At 44.1% G+C, this 16,473-nt stretch overlaps 1 protein-coding gene across 2 annotated transcripts; it reads left to right on the plus strand.

Moving 5' to 3' along the window:
* Nucleotides 1–7,218: 7,218 nt before the first annotated feature.
* Nucleotides 7,219–14,442, plus strand: LOC123120214 (bifunctional riboflavin kinase/FMN phosphatase). Of its 2 annotated transcripts, none has more exons than XM_044540214.1 (11): nucleotides 7,219–7,237; nucleotides 8,030–8,161; nucleotides 8,263–8,449; nucleotides 9,128–9,258; nucleotides 9,366–9,435; nucleotides 9,540–9,605; nucleotides 10,136–10,290; nucleotides 10,381–10,476; nucleotides 13,628–13,779; nucleotides 13,850–13,933; nucleotides 14,029–14,442. In XM_044540214.1, the coding sequence occupies exons 2-11, from the start codon at nucleotides 8,086–8,088 to the stop codon at nucleotides 14,203–14,205; spliced, it is 1,194 nt and encodes a 397-aa protein (XP_044396149.1). In that variant the 5' UTR covers nucleotides 7,219–7,237; nucleotides 8,030–8,085; the 3' UTR covers nucleotides 14,206–14,442. The 2 variants fall into 2 exon arrangements, with proteins under 2 accessions (XP_044396149.1, XP_044396144.1); XM_044540209.1 differs by lacking the exon at nucleotides 7,219–7,237 and adding an exon at nucleotides 7,267–7,681.
* The last annotated feature ends 2,031 nt before the right edge of the window (nucleotides 14,443–16,473 follow it).

A 16,473-nucleotide genomic window follows, 5' to 3' on the forward strand; every position in this document is an offset into this window, starting at 1 on the left:
CTGAATTATAGAAGCGTTTTGAACGATCTACCACTCAATTTATAATTGGGTCACTCGAAGTTCTGTATAAGAAATAGGCAAGGAACAAACAGTTTGAATTAACCAAGGCCCTGATTGTGTGTAAGATGAAAGAGGGTTCCTCAATGAGTGAGCATATAGTGAAGCTTGCTGGCTATGTTGACAGACTTGCTTCACTAGAATTTGGAATTCCGCCAACACTTGGTAAAGATATTGTGCTTGCTTCACTCCCCCCATCTTACCATGGTTTCATCATGAATTACAACATCAACGGGATGGAGAAAAGAGCAAAGGAGTTGTTTGCTATGCTCAAACTGCGAAAGCTGGGATGCAGAAGAACAAATAAGTGTTGATGGTCAACAAGACTACCAGTTTCAAGAAAAAAGGAAAGTCCAAGAAGAAATCTATTGGTGCCGGTAAGACTGTCTCTTAGAAGAAGAACAAGGGCAGAGCCTCTAAAAAACCTAATGTTTCTACTGCAAACAAAAGGGTCACTAGAAGCGGAACTGCAAGAAATATTTGGCAGATAAGAAGAATGGTTCTTCCGGTAAAGGTATAAAAATTATACAAAGTTAATGGTATTTCTCTTGTTTCTATAAGTTAATAGTACTTGATACTAATCGATTGCTCTCATTTGCAATCTGATGCAGGGACTACAGAAAGCTCAGAAGTTGAGAAGAAATAAAGATGTGATACTAATCAAGGATGGTGATGGGATCGCTACTCAAAAATCAATGGAATCATGACTTTACTTTATCTTCAAGATTTATCTTAGGATCAAATAATAGTTATTACATTCTGTAATTGTGTAATATATTATGTTTTGGATTATGCAATGGATATTCTTATAAAGTTTTCAAACAATAGTTATTGAAATGATTATAAGAATATGTTTGGATTTGCCTCAAATTTTGATGGTTTATTCATGAATCTTGATTTGAAATTTATAACATTAATGCTAAACGTCTTGAGAAGACCGATGAGCTCCACTTAAATGTGGCACTGCTTGGTTATATTGGGAAATAATCTTCATATAGATGAAGTATTGGATTCTCTCAATTGAGAAATCAAATAATGGAATACATAGTGATGTATGAAGTCCGATGAATAAGCCAAGGTGCGGTGAATAATTATGCTTCATTAATGATTAGGTAAATACGATTTACTTAAAATTAAAATCTGAAATATTTTGAGTAGTTCAAAGGAATTTCAGAATATATTTGAAAAGTTCAATTTTTTAAATGAAGATAAAGGTCATTATGACAAAGGATAAAGTGATTCTTCAAGATGGAAGAAAATTATGTAAGTCATAAGTTTAGCAAAAACACTCAAATAATTGTGGAATTATTTTATTATCAATCAGCTTTTATAAAATTTTGGGGTATGATTAAAAGAGCAAGATATACACTAAATAAAGCACCACATATTAGTCTAGTTAATAAAACCAAATGAGTTATGGAGATTATAAACCAGATAAATGCTAAATTGTAGGATATCTCAAAAACATGATTTGGGTTCCTTCAATTGAAATGTTAAAAAGGCAAAATGTTTTACACAAATGAACATTTTTTAAGAAAGGGCATTCTTGTCAAATAAATAAGTGGGAGGACATTACAACTTAAGAAGATTATTGAATCTCTCATGGTAATACGCAGAATTAACACCGGAAGTTGCTCCGATAGATTATCTGCAAAATAAACCATAAGTTACTGCATTAGATGTAGAAAATCTAAAGCTTGTAACAAGATTATGCAAATGAGGAATATTGTTGATTTTTTTCTGAAATTTCATGATGAGATATTCATCTTGGAAGAAGATGAACTAGCACACTACAGGGAAGTGATGGCGGCGCCCAACTCAAAGGAATGGAACATAGCCATTCACACCGAAATGAAAATTCATATACAATTAAGTGAGAACTTAGTTGTTAATTTTCATACATAATAAACAAGTTTAGAACTTGGAAGATACTTCAAAGAGTATGATGTAAATAGAATGGATATCAAAACAAATTTCCTAAATAGGAAAGGATGTATGAATGATACAACCAGTAAAGTTTAAAATCCCGAGGACACCGAATAAATGTGCAAACTTCAAAAGAGTTTTGAAGATTATAAACAAGTGAGTTGTCATTGAGATTTTGATCCTATCAAAATGATAAAAGCACTTTTGTATATATAACTCAGTGGGAGCAATATAATATTTCCGACTTCAAATGACATATTATGGAACGGGGATAATACAAAAGCTTCTTAGCACAAAATAAAATAGTTTTGAAACATGTTTTCATCAAATAGCAATGCAAAACATTGGGCATAAAAGAATTTATAAAGATATATCAATATGTCTGATTGAGCTAAAAAGTTTTATATTTTGACAAAGGTTTAAATAGAGAAATTGTTTCTCTCAAATTGTATATAACTAGATGCTTATGAGAATCAATTAATAAGCATGGGTAGATGAAAGGAATTTCATCTTTATAGTTATGATATATATAGAAGGGCCAATAGTTTTACTAAATGTTAGTAATAGATGTCAAGAATCTCAAAAGAATAAATGTATTATTTTGAGAAAATGAAGTTGAAAGTTCATTATTGAGAATATATGAATACCAACTTCATTGATGTAATCGGGCTATGATAAGTTAGTTTTATGAACAATATTGTTGATTCTATAATGGTAGAAATATGTGTTTGAGAAACATTGGATGTTTTCAATGTTGTCTGAAATCAAGAAATGTCTTGATATAATTGAATATTACAAAACTTGTAAGAAACCCATAAACATTATATTATGAATATGTCCAATTAAGAAAAGTCTTGATATAAATGGGTGAATACAAAATATGATAAAACCAATCACAATATATAGTCAAGAAGAGTCTTGATATGGTTGGTGTTATTCTAAGTGCAATTAGTCTAATAATATTTTATTTTGAATAAAATGTTATAGCTCAAAGCAAGATGGATTGAGATCCTTAAAAACAGACAAGACCGGCACAAATATTACTGAGTTTTGAATATGTCAAAAGAATGACAAAGGCTCTACCACAAGCAAAGTATGAGCAACACCAGATAAGCCATATGTGTTTGAAAACCATGCGACTAGATTATTAACTCTAGTGCAAGTGGGAGACTGTTGGAAATATGCCCTAGAGGCAATAATATTGTATTATTATATATTTTTATTCATAATTTAGATTTTATATTTCATGCTATAACTGCTATGATCCTAGAATATGCGATTCAGTGGAAAACTCATATGCATGTGTGAAATGATAAACAATAACAATATGTTCCCAGTCTCGCCTCTAAGACCGGCTTAAGTGTTGTTGGTGATAACTTTTCCGGGTCTTAGGATATCGTTAAGTGTAAAGATAGTCCTAGAACAACATTGAGGGTATGACGTTAGAAGAATGGTCATATTGAATCGACCCAATACTTGTCTGTTATACTATGTGATTATATCATCTAAAATCATCTGTTATAACACAGAGCGTTAGCATGTGTTTTAGTTCCTCAGACCATGAGAGTGTCTCGGTCACTTCCTACCGGACAGTGGGCTCTAGGGTTGCTCAAACACAATCTGTAACAAGGTGATCATAACGATAACTTTCAGGCTCACCAGAAAGTTTGACAAAGTGACCAGATAGCTCGAGAGTGGGATTTGCTCCTCTGAGGATGGAGAGAAATTCATAAGGGACCTCTTGGTGTGACGGGTCTGGCTAGACATTGGTGACTGCGTCACGGGGATGGCGGAACATGTCACGAGAAAGAAGAACAAAACCAGTAACAGGAGCAACAGTATAGTGAGCATGGTGATTACTCAGGAGGATACCGATGCACACCGGGTTTTGAAAAGTATCGCAAAGCAAAGGGAACATCACATGATAGCCAAAGGTTCACTCGGTTATTATTCGTGTAATCGCAGGGACCGATATGGATGTCCACTGTTCTGCTAGCAGTCATTAAACGAAGGGTTTTCGTTCATGTCTATGATTTACCGAATCTACGGGGTCACAAGCTTAAGGTAATCACGATCTACTGAGTATTAGCGGGACGAGAGTGATGAGAATATATTCATGAAATTGTTTCATGAATATCCAGAATAGTTCCAAGAGGTTCCGGAAGCGTTTCAGGGTCACCGGAAGGGTTTCGGTGAGTATCGGGTAATACCGAGTATTACTGATTAATTATATATAGGTGCAAAATATAATATTTCCGGAGATGTTAAATTATATATATAATCGTATGAAAACATTTAGAACATTTTATATTTAATTAAAATATCAACGGGCCTTAAAAGGTGAAGAGGTGGAAGGAAATATGGGCTAGATAGGCCCATATGGAAGTGGCGCCCCCCGTTTCCTTGTGTGTGTGTGGGGGGGGTGTTCGAATCCTACTTGGGGAAGGAGTGGGACTCCCCCCAAGGCTAGCGCACCAAAAGGGACTCTCTCCCACCTTGGTGGCTGCCCTCTCCCTCCCCTCTAACCTATATATACTAGAGGATTTCTACCATATGGATATACAAGTGTTGGTGCCTCCTCTAGTTGATCTAGTACACGTTCTAGTTGGTCCTTTTTGACTAATTAGAGCGAGCCCTAACCATCTCTAATCCTTATAATTAAAAGTCCCGTGTGGTTCTAAACTCCTCCCTCCAATTCTCCAGCGATGATTAGCTCTGGACGGTGAAGCGCTAGCGGATCGTGAAGATCGTACGCTTGCAACCAAGTAGAGAGACCGTGCTTTCGATTTTCTGTTCGAGGGATTATTCGAGGGCGGTTTGCAGGATCGTCATCAACGTTCGAGGAACTCCAAGTATGATCTATGATGAAGCACGGACTAGCGAGACACTATTTCGTGAGTGAAAACGGCCCGATCTTTCACGGCGATGTTTGATGAGCAGTCCGTCTCTTTGTTCCTCCTCGCAACCTTCAAGAACAATTTTCACCCGCGTACGAAAATACATGAATAAAAATAATGATCCTCTTGAATCAACACATAGGTGTCGATGTGATGATCAACCCTCCGTCGCTAATAAATTTTCACGATGGAAAATCACAGATGATACAAGATATGGTCGTCCCTAACTCGGACGTTTTTCTGTATATTTCATAACTCTGAAAACAAACTAAAACTAATCTCGTACATGGCCGAACATATCTTTTTATATGCCAATCTTGCCGACGCGTGGGCCCTCGACAGCTCCGTCACAACCGCTGAGATGGCCGCCAAGCGCCGCCGCCTCCTTGACGGCGAGCTCGAGATTGGCGAGGAGTGGTCACTTAGTGACTGCTCTGCCAACGCCGGTCGCAGCAAGGTCGCCACCAGGGCTCCGAAGGCCACGTCGGCAGTGGCCGCGGCGACACTCTGCACAGCGCAACAGGAGGTGGAGCGGCTCCTACGCGAGCGGCATGCAGCCGTCGAACAAGGTTGCTGCGGCCCTTCGGTGGTGTTTCGCCGCTGGAGGGACGACGATGGTGCGGCAGGGCAGGACAGTCACGCGTACGAGGTGGTCGTCTGGTATAGGGTTTAGATTTTTTTTTCTAGTTTTTTTATTAAACTGTCAAAATTATGTCCGAACTTCAATGAATTTTGCCCGACTTTATCAATTTTCGTCTGGTTAGATCTAATTATTGGCCAAATATACGAGGACAATGTTGGATGGCGGTCTCCCGCATCTATGCCAGGGATCAGATCCCCAGTTCGCAGACGGATACGATAGATAATTTTGGGGTCACCGTTTGGAGATGTCTTTAGGTCTCTGATTATTCTTCCTTGGTGATACATATAACGGGACCGAGGGATCCCCCGTCAGCTGCTTCTGTACCAAAGTATAAACGTTTTTTAGTTCAAAAAATACGGAGGGAGTACAACAACCAGAGAACCAGATACTTCAAATCTATTGTTTGATTGGGATAATTAGAGCTATGGAATGGGAATTGAAGGGATACGAGATTTTAAATCTATTGTTTAGTTAGAGGGATTGGGAGTTCATAAGGAAATAGTCATGGGTCTTGAGACTCCAACTCCCACCATTTTATTAACAGGAGAGGGGGTGAGAGTTGGAAGGGAATTGTTTTAGTGAGCCATTTTTTACCCCTCACGTTAATTTCCTTCGTATATTTCTTTGTCAATTACCATGAACCAAAACACGAGAATACAGTTTCTCCTCAAACTCTCAGACATAATTTCCATAATGCGCCAAGCAGGTAATAAAACGACTTATCCCATATCTAATCTCAATACAATTCCGTACATTAGAGCAACTCCAATGGGGTGACCCATTTTGTCCGTTTGGGTCATCCGGACATAAAACTTGGCCCAACGGGATGACCCAAACGGACGCACATGTTCGCTTGTTGTCCGTCCCCGACACAAACTTAGCCCAAATCTGGGAACAAATGGGGACGAAGCGGACAGAAGCGAACGCTCCCACCGTTCGCTACCATCGTTCGTGTCCGCCCTGGTGTTCCCCCTGGTCCCACGTACCAGTGACTGGGCACGAGCTGGGCAACTCCACGACCGCCGCAACAAGTAGAGAGGCCACTGGCGCAGCCATCCGTCGCGCTCACCGGCGAGGCCGCCGACGCAGGATGCTCACCGGCGCCACCTGCACACCGTCATTCTGTCGCCCACGGGGCTAGAGCTCGTGTCGTGCGACGGCGGCGACTGGATCTCGCGTCGTGCGGCGGTGGCTAGAGCTCGCGTCGTGCGGCGGCGGCTAGAGCTCGCGTCGTGCGGCGGCGGCGGCTAGAGCTCACGTTGTGCGGCCGCGGCTCGAGCTCGCGTCCTGCACCGGCGACGACTGGATCTCGCGCCGTGCGGTGGCGGCTGGATCTCGCGCCGTGCGTCAGCTGGATCTCATGCCGTGCGGCGGCTGGATCTCGTGAGTGGGAGGCGGAGAGGAACGATGGCGCGAGAGGGAGTGATGAAGGGGCCGCGCGAGGAGGGGCATGGCGGCGCTGGCGCCGCTAGTTGGAGGAGACGGGGCAAGCAGGGGCTCCGTTAGCGTGTGTCTGCATTTGTGTCCCGCGTTGGATACATCCTCCGTCGGCACGTGTCCACGGCATGTCCGCTGCGCGGACGAGCGACCCAAACGGATGAAAACAGACAAAAACCGTGTCCATTTGGGTCACTCCATTGTAGTTGCTCTTAAACTCCCATTCCCTTTCTCAAATTTAGCCGGTCTTGATTACTAACTGTAGCATCATCATCAGGTTTTTCCTTCGTCTGCTCCCCATCTCCATCATCGTTTTCTCCTTCAGTAAACTTAGCAGTACCCAAGTCGTCTCTTCGCCGCGCACGTACGCGTCCTCGCGGCGTATAATCCTTTCTTTTTCTTATCACTTCCAAATCCAAGTGTACAGATCGGCCTTTTCGTGTGCAAGGGAACGCTATAAGCCTATCCGGATCGGTTCTGCTCCGGCCGGCCAGCGGCGGAGGTTGAAATCAAGAAATTCCCAGCCGCACTAGAGGGAAAGCGCGGCTCTAGGGCTGCCGCCGCGCCGTAAGAGTCACCGCGGGCGCCTCAATCACGCCTCCACCCCCACCCCACCTCACCCCCTCCTCCCGCCTCTCACGCGCGTCGCCGTTCCCGTTCTATCTCACCGGGACATCGTGTTCCTGCTGTCTTCACCCCGTCCCAGTCTTTGGCCATCGAGGTAAGGTTGTTTTCATCCAGCGACTAACAAAATCACACTGGCCTTCATACACCCGGCACACTTACCGGGAGGTGATTACATAAGTCAGCCCAGCCAAACACTAGTGCCAAACGAATTTTCTATGCTCCTGTAAATAGCGGTCCGTAGTCTGTACCATCACAACTTTGGAAAAAATAGTCTCAGGTTCAAAAACCAAGGATAGGATGGGCTACTGCTTTTCACTCCTACTTGTAATAAGTAATTATATGCATATATTAAATCATCAGAAAAACATTGCCGGATTAACTAACTTTATGATTTAGTATCACTAATTTGGTGTGTGACTGAATAGTTTTTGCTACATGTCAGGTTGGGCTACCCAAATAATTTGTCTCTTGCTGCATTTAGCTAATCCGTCCTTGGAAATGGCAGCACCAAAGCCCATTACTCGCCTTATTTCCCATGTCATTCTTGATTTGGATGGTACCCTCTTAAACACAGGTGACCGTGAATTCCAAAAATTTCCTCCATTGTTTGATCTTTCCGAGTTAAATAAATGCCGAATACCCATTCCTGCTTACCTTGGTCGTACCATTTGGCAGATTGCATTGTAAGCCAGGTGCTGAAACCATTTCTTGTTAAAAATGGGAAAAAGTGGGATAGCAAGAAAGCTCACAAATTTGTTGGAAAGACACCTTATGAAGCTGCAGCTGTTGTTTTAGAAGATTACGGACTCCCTTACTCCACCGAAGAGTTCCTCTCCTTGATTAATCCAATGTTCAGCGAGCAGTAATCTCACTGAGCCTCTTCATACTTGTCTATGTTTCGGAAAATGCATATTACCATCTTACTGTAGTGGAAAATTTATACATTTTGTGGCTGCATCAGGCCATTCGCTTGATAAAGTAGATTGTTTATTTCAGTCTTTTTAAGTTATGAGTAACAATGCGATTTATATATATGGTTGATTTCAATATCTCTCTCTGTTTTATCAGTACATACTTAAATTATGGTACTACATCTAGAAGCAAGCATCTGGTATACCATAAGGCGGGTTCAAACCCAAATAGGCTTCATTGTGTATGTCTGGTATGCTTTTAGATTGAACAGTGCACTTGGCAAGTCACTGCAGAAGAATTTCTGTAAATCAGCAGCAGAATTAAGTTAGTTCTTTGGTCACGCTCCTTTGATGCAATTTAAACAGTAAAGTGAATTTTGGGTATAGTGCAGAAAGTACTTTAATAGAAATGAAAAGGATTTGTGTCTAATGAGATCATTTGTAAAGATTTTCTTACAATAACTTGTCGTAAGGTTGTGACTGGTATTGGGCATGATGATAGAACTACTACAGCTTTCTCATGCTGTAATGTGCACTATTTTTCTTGAAAAAAAACTGGCCCGTGTAATTTTCACTTGCGGCTGTATTCCTTCAGATATATGAGTAGCATATTAAATTTCATATTGCAGATGGGGCAACATAAAAGCTCTTCCTGGAGCTAATCGGTTAATAAAACATTTGAAGAGCAGCAGGGTGCCAGCTGCTTTAGCTTCCAACTCTTCAAGATCAAACATTGAATCCAAAATCTCGTGCCATCAAGGTATCCTTTTCCATTTTTCCATGCTTTAGGGATACCTGGATTTTTTCGTGTCCTTCTTTGTATTTGGTGGAATGATACAGTACTTAGTTTACTCTTATGATGTATAGGATGGAAAGAGTATTTCTCTGCAATTGTTGGTGCTGATGAAGTAGAGTCAGGAAAGCCATCCCCAGATATGTAAGGCAATGTGCTATATAATGTTTTCATTACTGATACCCTATAGATTTATCAAACTGATCTCATTTAGTTACTCCTGTTCTGCTGGTGTGGTGATACTCAAGATTTCTGGAAGCTGCAAAAAGAATGAATGCTGATCCTTCAAATTGCCTAGTAATTGAGGATTCCGTGTAAGTTCTGCCTTGGTTATGTAATAATATAGACATAGATGTTTTCAGTGGAACACCATGCACTTTTTGATGGAACAGAAATTCATGTTTGGATATGCTTGAATTGGCATGGAAGTTTGGTTCTCGTCTCCAGCTACATAGCAATAAAAACATACCTTCAGTAACCATCTGATAGATTTTGTGAATGTCAGGAAATGTTATTCTTGCTTTATGTTGTAAAAGAACAATGTCAGTCCTTTTGACAGATAAATTCTGACATGAATGATCTTCCACATCATAATAGCTTACAGTGGTACAACTTGATGAATTTACTTAATAATACACTAATTAGAAAGCTATGCTAATGTGCACAGCACAGAATTTTGAATTATGCAGAATTGCAGATGCATAGCTGTTCCATATATTTATGTAGATATTATGTTTACATCCACCATATCTACACTCACATTACTGGTTCCAAACTTATATTTTAGCGTGGAGTGTTTTAGTAACCATATTAGCTTAACATTTTCAATTAATGATTGTGCCAGGCCAGGTGTTACGGCTGGCAAAGCTGCAGGAATGCATGTCATAGCTGTCCCTTCAGTACCCAAAAGGACCGATGAATTCAGTTCAGCTGATGAGATTATCAACTCCCTCCTCGACTTAAGGCCTGAAAAATGGGGTTTGCGACCCTTCAATGATTGTATGCTCTAACTCTTGGGACTATCTGTTTATCATTATCTTAGAACAATATGGACATATTCAACTTACTGTTCATCAATTTTTTGCCCAGGGATTGAAGGTACCTTACCAATAGACCCATGGTTTATTGGTGGACCTGTGATCAAAGGATTTGGCCGTGGTTCTAAAGTACTAGGAATACCAACAGGTATCGTGGAACATATTATATAATTAAAGATTTCACTAGCAAGTTTTCAAACCTAAATGTCTAGAACAATTCACCGACTTCACATGCTATCACTTCTATAAATGTTTTTTTCATGATACTGTGTTATTAATTTTGTTCATTGATAGACTATTTCAGATGTTGCCCAGCTAGCTGGCCTACTTCCAAATACCAGTTCTGTGTTTTGCGTTACTAGAAAAGTAGCTAGAGAAACCCATGCCTGTAGAATAGGCGTTGTGTGTTTTTGAGATACATCAATCATTTGAAGCTGGTTTGTGAGCACCTAACTGTCGGTACCGTGAACAGTTGGTCCACGAGGTCAACCACATGCGGACCACAGGTAGATCCCTCCTTGGCCAGAACTATCGAAGACTCAAGGCCCGGGAACGAAACCTCCGGCAACGGCTGCGTTTTCTTACCACCGAAGGCACCATAACCCATCCACTTCATGCGTGGCAAGACAGACCTGCCTCGTCAGGGGCTGTATGACACGTTACACCCATGCAGACTGGGCGGTGGAGGTGCGTCAGCCACCATGGGTGATTCACCATGCCCCCTGCAGGAAGCGCGACACCTGTGGCGTCACGTGGCACCGTTGGGGTGAAACATCCCCAGGGCCAGGGGTGGTGGAGACAAGATTTGGATTCGCTCCCGGAAGATACAAGGGGATGACACATCACCGCGCATTTAATGTGCTCACCTACCCTGTCGGCTCAGGGCATTTCCTTAGCAACTACTACCTCCGTCCTAGTTTATTGGTCCCCTTCGCATTTCGTGCCAAATTTTGATCTTAGATTAACTAACAAAATGTTAATGCATGTAGCCAAAAATTATATCAATGAAAAAACTATGTTCAAATACGAATCCAAGATATAATTTTTTGTGACATGCATTATTATTTTCTTAGTTAAATCTATGGTCAAAGTTTGGCACAAAATACTAAGGGGACCAATAAACCAGGACGGAGGTAGTACGCCATTGTTGTACCCCTTGATCTATAAAAGGAGGGCCGGGCGAAAGTAGAAAAAGGTTGGACACTTGGTAGAAGAACCCCGTTCCCGAGAAGGACTTGTAGCTCTCAATCCACCCACATAAACACACCAAAAAGCAGGAGTAGGGTATTACGCAACCATGCGACCCAAACCTCGGTAAATCATCGTGTCCATTTCTGCGTATTTCAGTAGCGTAGGTCCACACCTTCGTGCCCCATCCCCGAACTAGCACAAGGACGTTATCCGTCCACGATGTCATGCGCATGTTCTGCACACGCCTGCCGACACTAACTGAACTGTGTGTTGTTTAGGAACACTAAGTTTTTGGTTTATACTTAGACTTATCCCCTTTAATTTTACGATAAGACACCTTTGGTAGGTCTACTTGATGACTCAGATTAAATATGTGTGCGTCAACTTAATTTTTTTTCGAGAAAACGCAGAAGATTTGTGTTTCATTGTATTGAAAAGAAGGAGTTTGTTACAATCCTCCTAGGAGGCGAGTTGCTAGGCAAATACAAGGGCTTTAGTGAACATCCCAGGTTTGGGGCAGGATGACGCGGAGGCCAAGGGCCCCTGCTCTGGTCCAAAGAGCAGCCTCGGCCTTGATCGTTGCGATCAGGGAGGTGACCGAAGGGCGGTCTCTCTCGAAAACGCAGCCATTGCGAATCATCCATGGCACGAGCAGAGTGGCGGAGGCGAGGCCTTTGTGCATCGGCTTGGGCGTGTTCCGTTTAGCCAAGCGCCACCAGTCGTGAAGCGTGGCGTCGTTGTTGGGTGGCGGACAAGGGAGGCGCAGCCACGAGAGGATCTCATGCCACACCTGACGAGCGAAGGGGCATCCCAGGAGAAGGTGGTGCAGTGTCTCTGGGGCCTGATCGCATAGCGGACAGCAGGGTGGGTGAGGCAGGTTACGGCGCGCGAGGCGGTCGGCAGTCCAGCAGCAGTCGAGGTTCGCAAGCCAGTGGAAGAAGCGCACCCGTGGTGGCGCCCAGCACTTCCAAGTAAGCCTCCAGGCCTGGCAATGGGTGGAACCGTGGAAGGTGGCGAGGTAGGCAGACTTGGCCGAGTACGCTCCATTCTCGGTCCACTTCCAACAAAGGCGGTCTGGCGCGTCGCTGAGATTGGTTTGGGCAATCAGGTGCCAGAGGCAGAGGTATTCACCGATCTCCGGGATGCCAACCGTGCCCTGGATGTCGGTAGCCCATTGGTTTGCGTGGAGGCCGTCGGCGACGGTTCTGGACTTGCGTCGTCGTTTGGGGATGCAAGCGTAGAGGAGAGGCGCGATCTCGCTAACGGCGCGGCCATTGATCCAATGGTCCTCCCAAAAGAGGGCGCGCAGCCCATTCCCGATCATCATGGTTGTGGACGCGAAGAAGAAAGCCCGCTCCTCGTGCGAGAACTGCAGGTCGAGGCCGTGCCACGCCCTCTCATCGCCGTCGCGGCTGAGCCAAAGCCAGTGCGTGCGCAGGGCGAAACCGGTGCGCTCGAGGTCGTGCACGCCAAGGCCACCGAGCTGGATTGGGCGACATACACGCCTCCAGTTGACATGGCAGTTGCCACCATTGGCATCGGCGTGGCCAGCCCAAAGGAAACCTCGCTCCATCTTCTCGAGTAGCTTGAGGGTCTTTTTTGGCGGCGCAAGCACGAGGAGCTGGTGGATGGGGATTGCGCTCAGGACGGCCTTGACAAGGGCCAGCTGGCCAGCCTTGTTCATGAGCCAGGCTTTCCAGGAGGGCAGCTGCCCGGCCACCTTGTCGACGACAGGCTGTAGCTGGGCGGCGGTGGGGCGACGCAGCGTGAGAGGGATGCCCAAGTAAGTGATCGGGAAGTCGACGATGGGGCACCCCAGGTGCTCGGCGACAAGGGCAGCGTCATCGGTGTCGCCTCGGATCAGGGCCGCGGCACTCTTCTGGCACTCTTCTGATATATAGAAATGTCATAGGGAAACTAGTTTCACATGATAAAAAAGAACACTTTTGAAACTCTGGAAAATTTATCCCATCTTGGGTGAAATGTATCCTTTTGAAATTAAAATATACACCCTACCAGTTCCCCCTTTTGGTTTTCTTAGTACTCGTACTAAGTAGCACGCTCAATTCTTCTTCTTGGTCACTGATAATTGTTTACCTGTCTTGTAGCGAACTTGGCTGCAGAAAACTTTTCCGACATACTGTCGGATCATACATCAGGTGTATACTTTGGGTGGGCTGGACTTCCGAAGCGAGGCATATACAAGATGGTCATGAGCATCGGCTGGAACCCTTATTTTGATAACACAGAGAAGACAATCGTGAGTGCTCTTTACACAGGCCGTTCCTTGTTTAGCTGTATTATTTTGCTCTAAGAGGCATTGATTTCAGGAACCATGGTTGCTTCATGGTTTTGATGAGGACTTCTATGGAGAGGAGCTGCGCCTTGTTATCGTTGGGTACATACGACCTGAGGTAACTGAGAACCAAATGACATTTTTACTGGCAAAAAAGAGGTTCTGTTTTTACTAACTATAGCTAGTAACACTAACTTCTTTTGAAATGCTCAGGCAAACTTTCCTTCGCTCGAGAGCTTGATAGAGAGGATTCATGAGGACGGGAGAATCGCAGAGAACGCCCTAGATTTGCCGGAGTATGCCAAGTACAAAGAGTCGCCGTATTTGAGAAACCCGTTGCAACAGGGTGCTGCTACTGGCGGGAACGAGGCGGAGCAAGAGTTTATATAAGCGACCCGACGCTTAGAAGCGCTCAGTGAGACGCCACCGCACATTCTCTACTTCGGAGATAAAAGACATTAGCTTCTGATTCAGAAACGATGCCACTATTTTAGGAGTAGCGGCGGTACCACTGCTTATGGCCGGTTTGGCCACTTGCCCAAACACAAACAGGGATGTTGATTGCTCTTCTATACTGTGTATACTTGGATTCCCATTATACAATTTATACAACGAGAATTGTGAAGATGGCATACTGTGAGTGGAAAGCTTTTACTAGTTACCATCTCTTCTCTGATATTACTTGGTACTACTAGTACTGTACTTGTAAGCATGCATCTGAAACTCGAACAACTGTAAACGAGGCGATGCACTATTGCTGCCCCTTGTGAGCAGTCTACTCGATCCCACGGTGCATCAAATTGAGTAGCTCGTACATACTGGAGTGTAGTTCAAACGTGGTCACTTTACTCATCCCCGAAATTTACATTGGTCACTGGACTCGGAAATACCTAGACTACGATTACACAAGTCTCATCAGAAATACCTAGATTACGAATACAAAAGTCTCATCTGTGAACGCTTACGGTGACCGTGTACGCTTCTGCTCTGTATTCCGCCAACGTGGCGTAAGATTTGACTGGTTCACTGACAACGTCACAAGCAGGGGATTGCTTGTAAAATTTGCAGCACGTCTCTGTCAATTTTTGTTCCGGAACGAGGCAAGTTGGACACGTCTGCAGACAGCGCCGGTCGGCCCCTTATTTCGGCTGCTGCACATCAACACATCTCAAATACGGATTCATCCTAAAAAAAAAAATACAGATTCTCTTTTTTCCTTCAAGAGTACCTTAGCTTTATAAAAAAGAGGAAAAAAATATATAAGAGTGTTACATGCGTAGCCAACAGTCACAAATCGACCGAGTCCACGCCAAACTCCAACTCCACGCACTATGTTAACTCCTCACAAAATGGTTTCAACTTCACTCCCTCCTGCTGTCGCCCACATGCGCAGCTCATCAAGAATCTTAATTACAAGATCGGCAATCGACGTTGGTGGAGTCATCGAGCGGAAAACGCGATCATTCCTTTGCTTCCATAAATGCCAACACACCAGTATCACCAAGCTATCAAAAGCTTTGCGGTTCTCCTTGTCAAGCTGTTTTCGGGTGCTTCCCCACCAATATTCCAAATTGTCGTTCGCCACCGGCGCTAAGGCCGGCGCAACCCTCACGCTGGACAAGATCATGTGCCGTACTTGACGCGAATAAACGCACTGGACGAGTAGATGATCCACGTTGTCTTCCTCCTGGTCACACAGGTAGCAAGGCGAGGGATTGTCCTATAACCCATGCCGAAGCCTCCGATCGGATGTCCATATTCTATGTTGAATAGCGAGCCACATGAAGATCTTACAGGTGAGAGGTGCCCAACACTTCCAAATCCACCGCGCATAAGCCACACAGATCACACCTTTGAAAAGCATTCGGTAAGCGGAAGCCGGAGTGTAAACTTGCTTGGAATACGATAGAATGCGGGTTCTCAAATCCATGCACGTCGATTATACGGTACAAATCATCCCAATTCAACAGTTCGAAACAAATACGACAAAGCAAATCAAATCATCCCAATACGTGTTCCCCTTTTGCTCGGTGCCGCATATTGAATTCGTTGTGGTGGCCAACCAAGCTTCGACCAACAAGATATCCTCAAAAATTGAGAATGCCGGACCTCTTGCTCGGATTGGAATTTGATGTTGTCCCAACTTTAAATGGAGGGCAAGTTGGATTCCCCAATTCATAGTCCGTTTGGGTCGGACCTTGATTATCATGCCCCGGGAGACGACACATGCCCCGAGAGACCATGCCACGGTAACCGCAACCTCGTCCCGGACATTTCCCGGCAGAACCGAAAACAGTCGTTGGGTGCCCTCGACTTCCCTCTGTCCTCACCTACCTTGAGCGCGAGACGATGGACACGGCGCTCACACCGACCCACAGGAGGACCAATGGATAGGCTCACGGAACCCCTTCCATTTGAGGGGAGCGAAGCGAGGGGAACCTGCTGTGCTTGCTGGATATGGATCAAATGGGGGAGCCATTGCAAGAAGAAGAAGAAAAGGATATGAGAGGCGGTACCAAATGACCGGGCACATGACACCCTTTTATCCAACGCATGGAAACCCATGTTAGACGTCCCATACCACGCCAACCAACTGAGCACAAGAGGAACCTACATGGGGCGGATCCAGACTTAAAACTACCCGGTGTCCACATAGAA

This window comes from Triticum aestivum, chromosome 1B, assembly GCF_018294505.1.
Source record: "Triticum aestivum cultivar Chinese Spring chromosome 1B, IWGSC CS RefSeq v2.1, whole genome shotgun sequence".
Taxonomy (NCBI): domain Eukaryota; kingdom Viridiplantae; phylum Streptophyta; class Magnoliopsida; order Poales; family Poaceae; genus Triticum; species Triticum aestivum.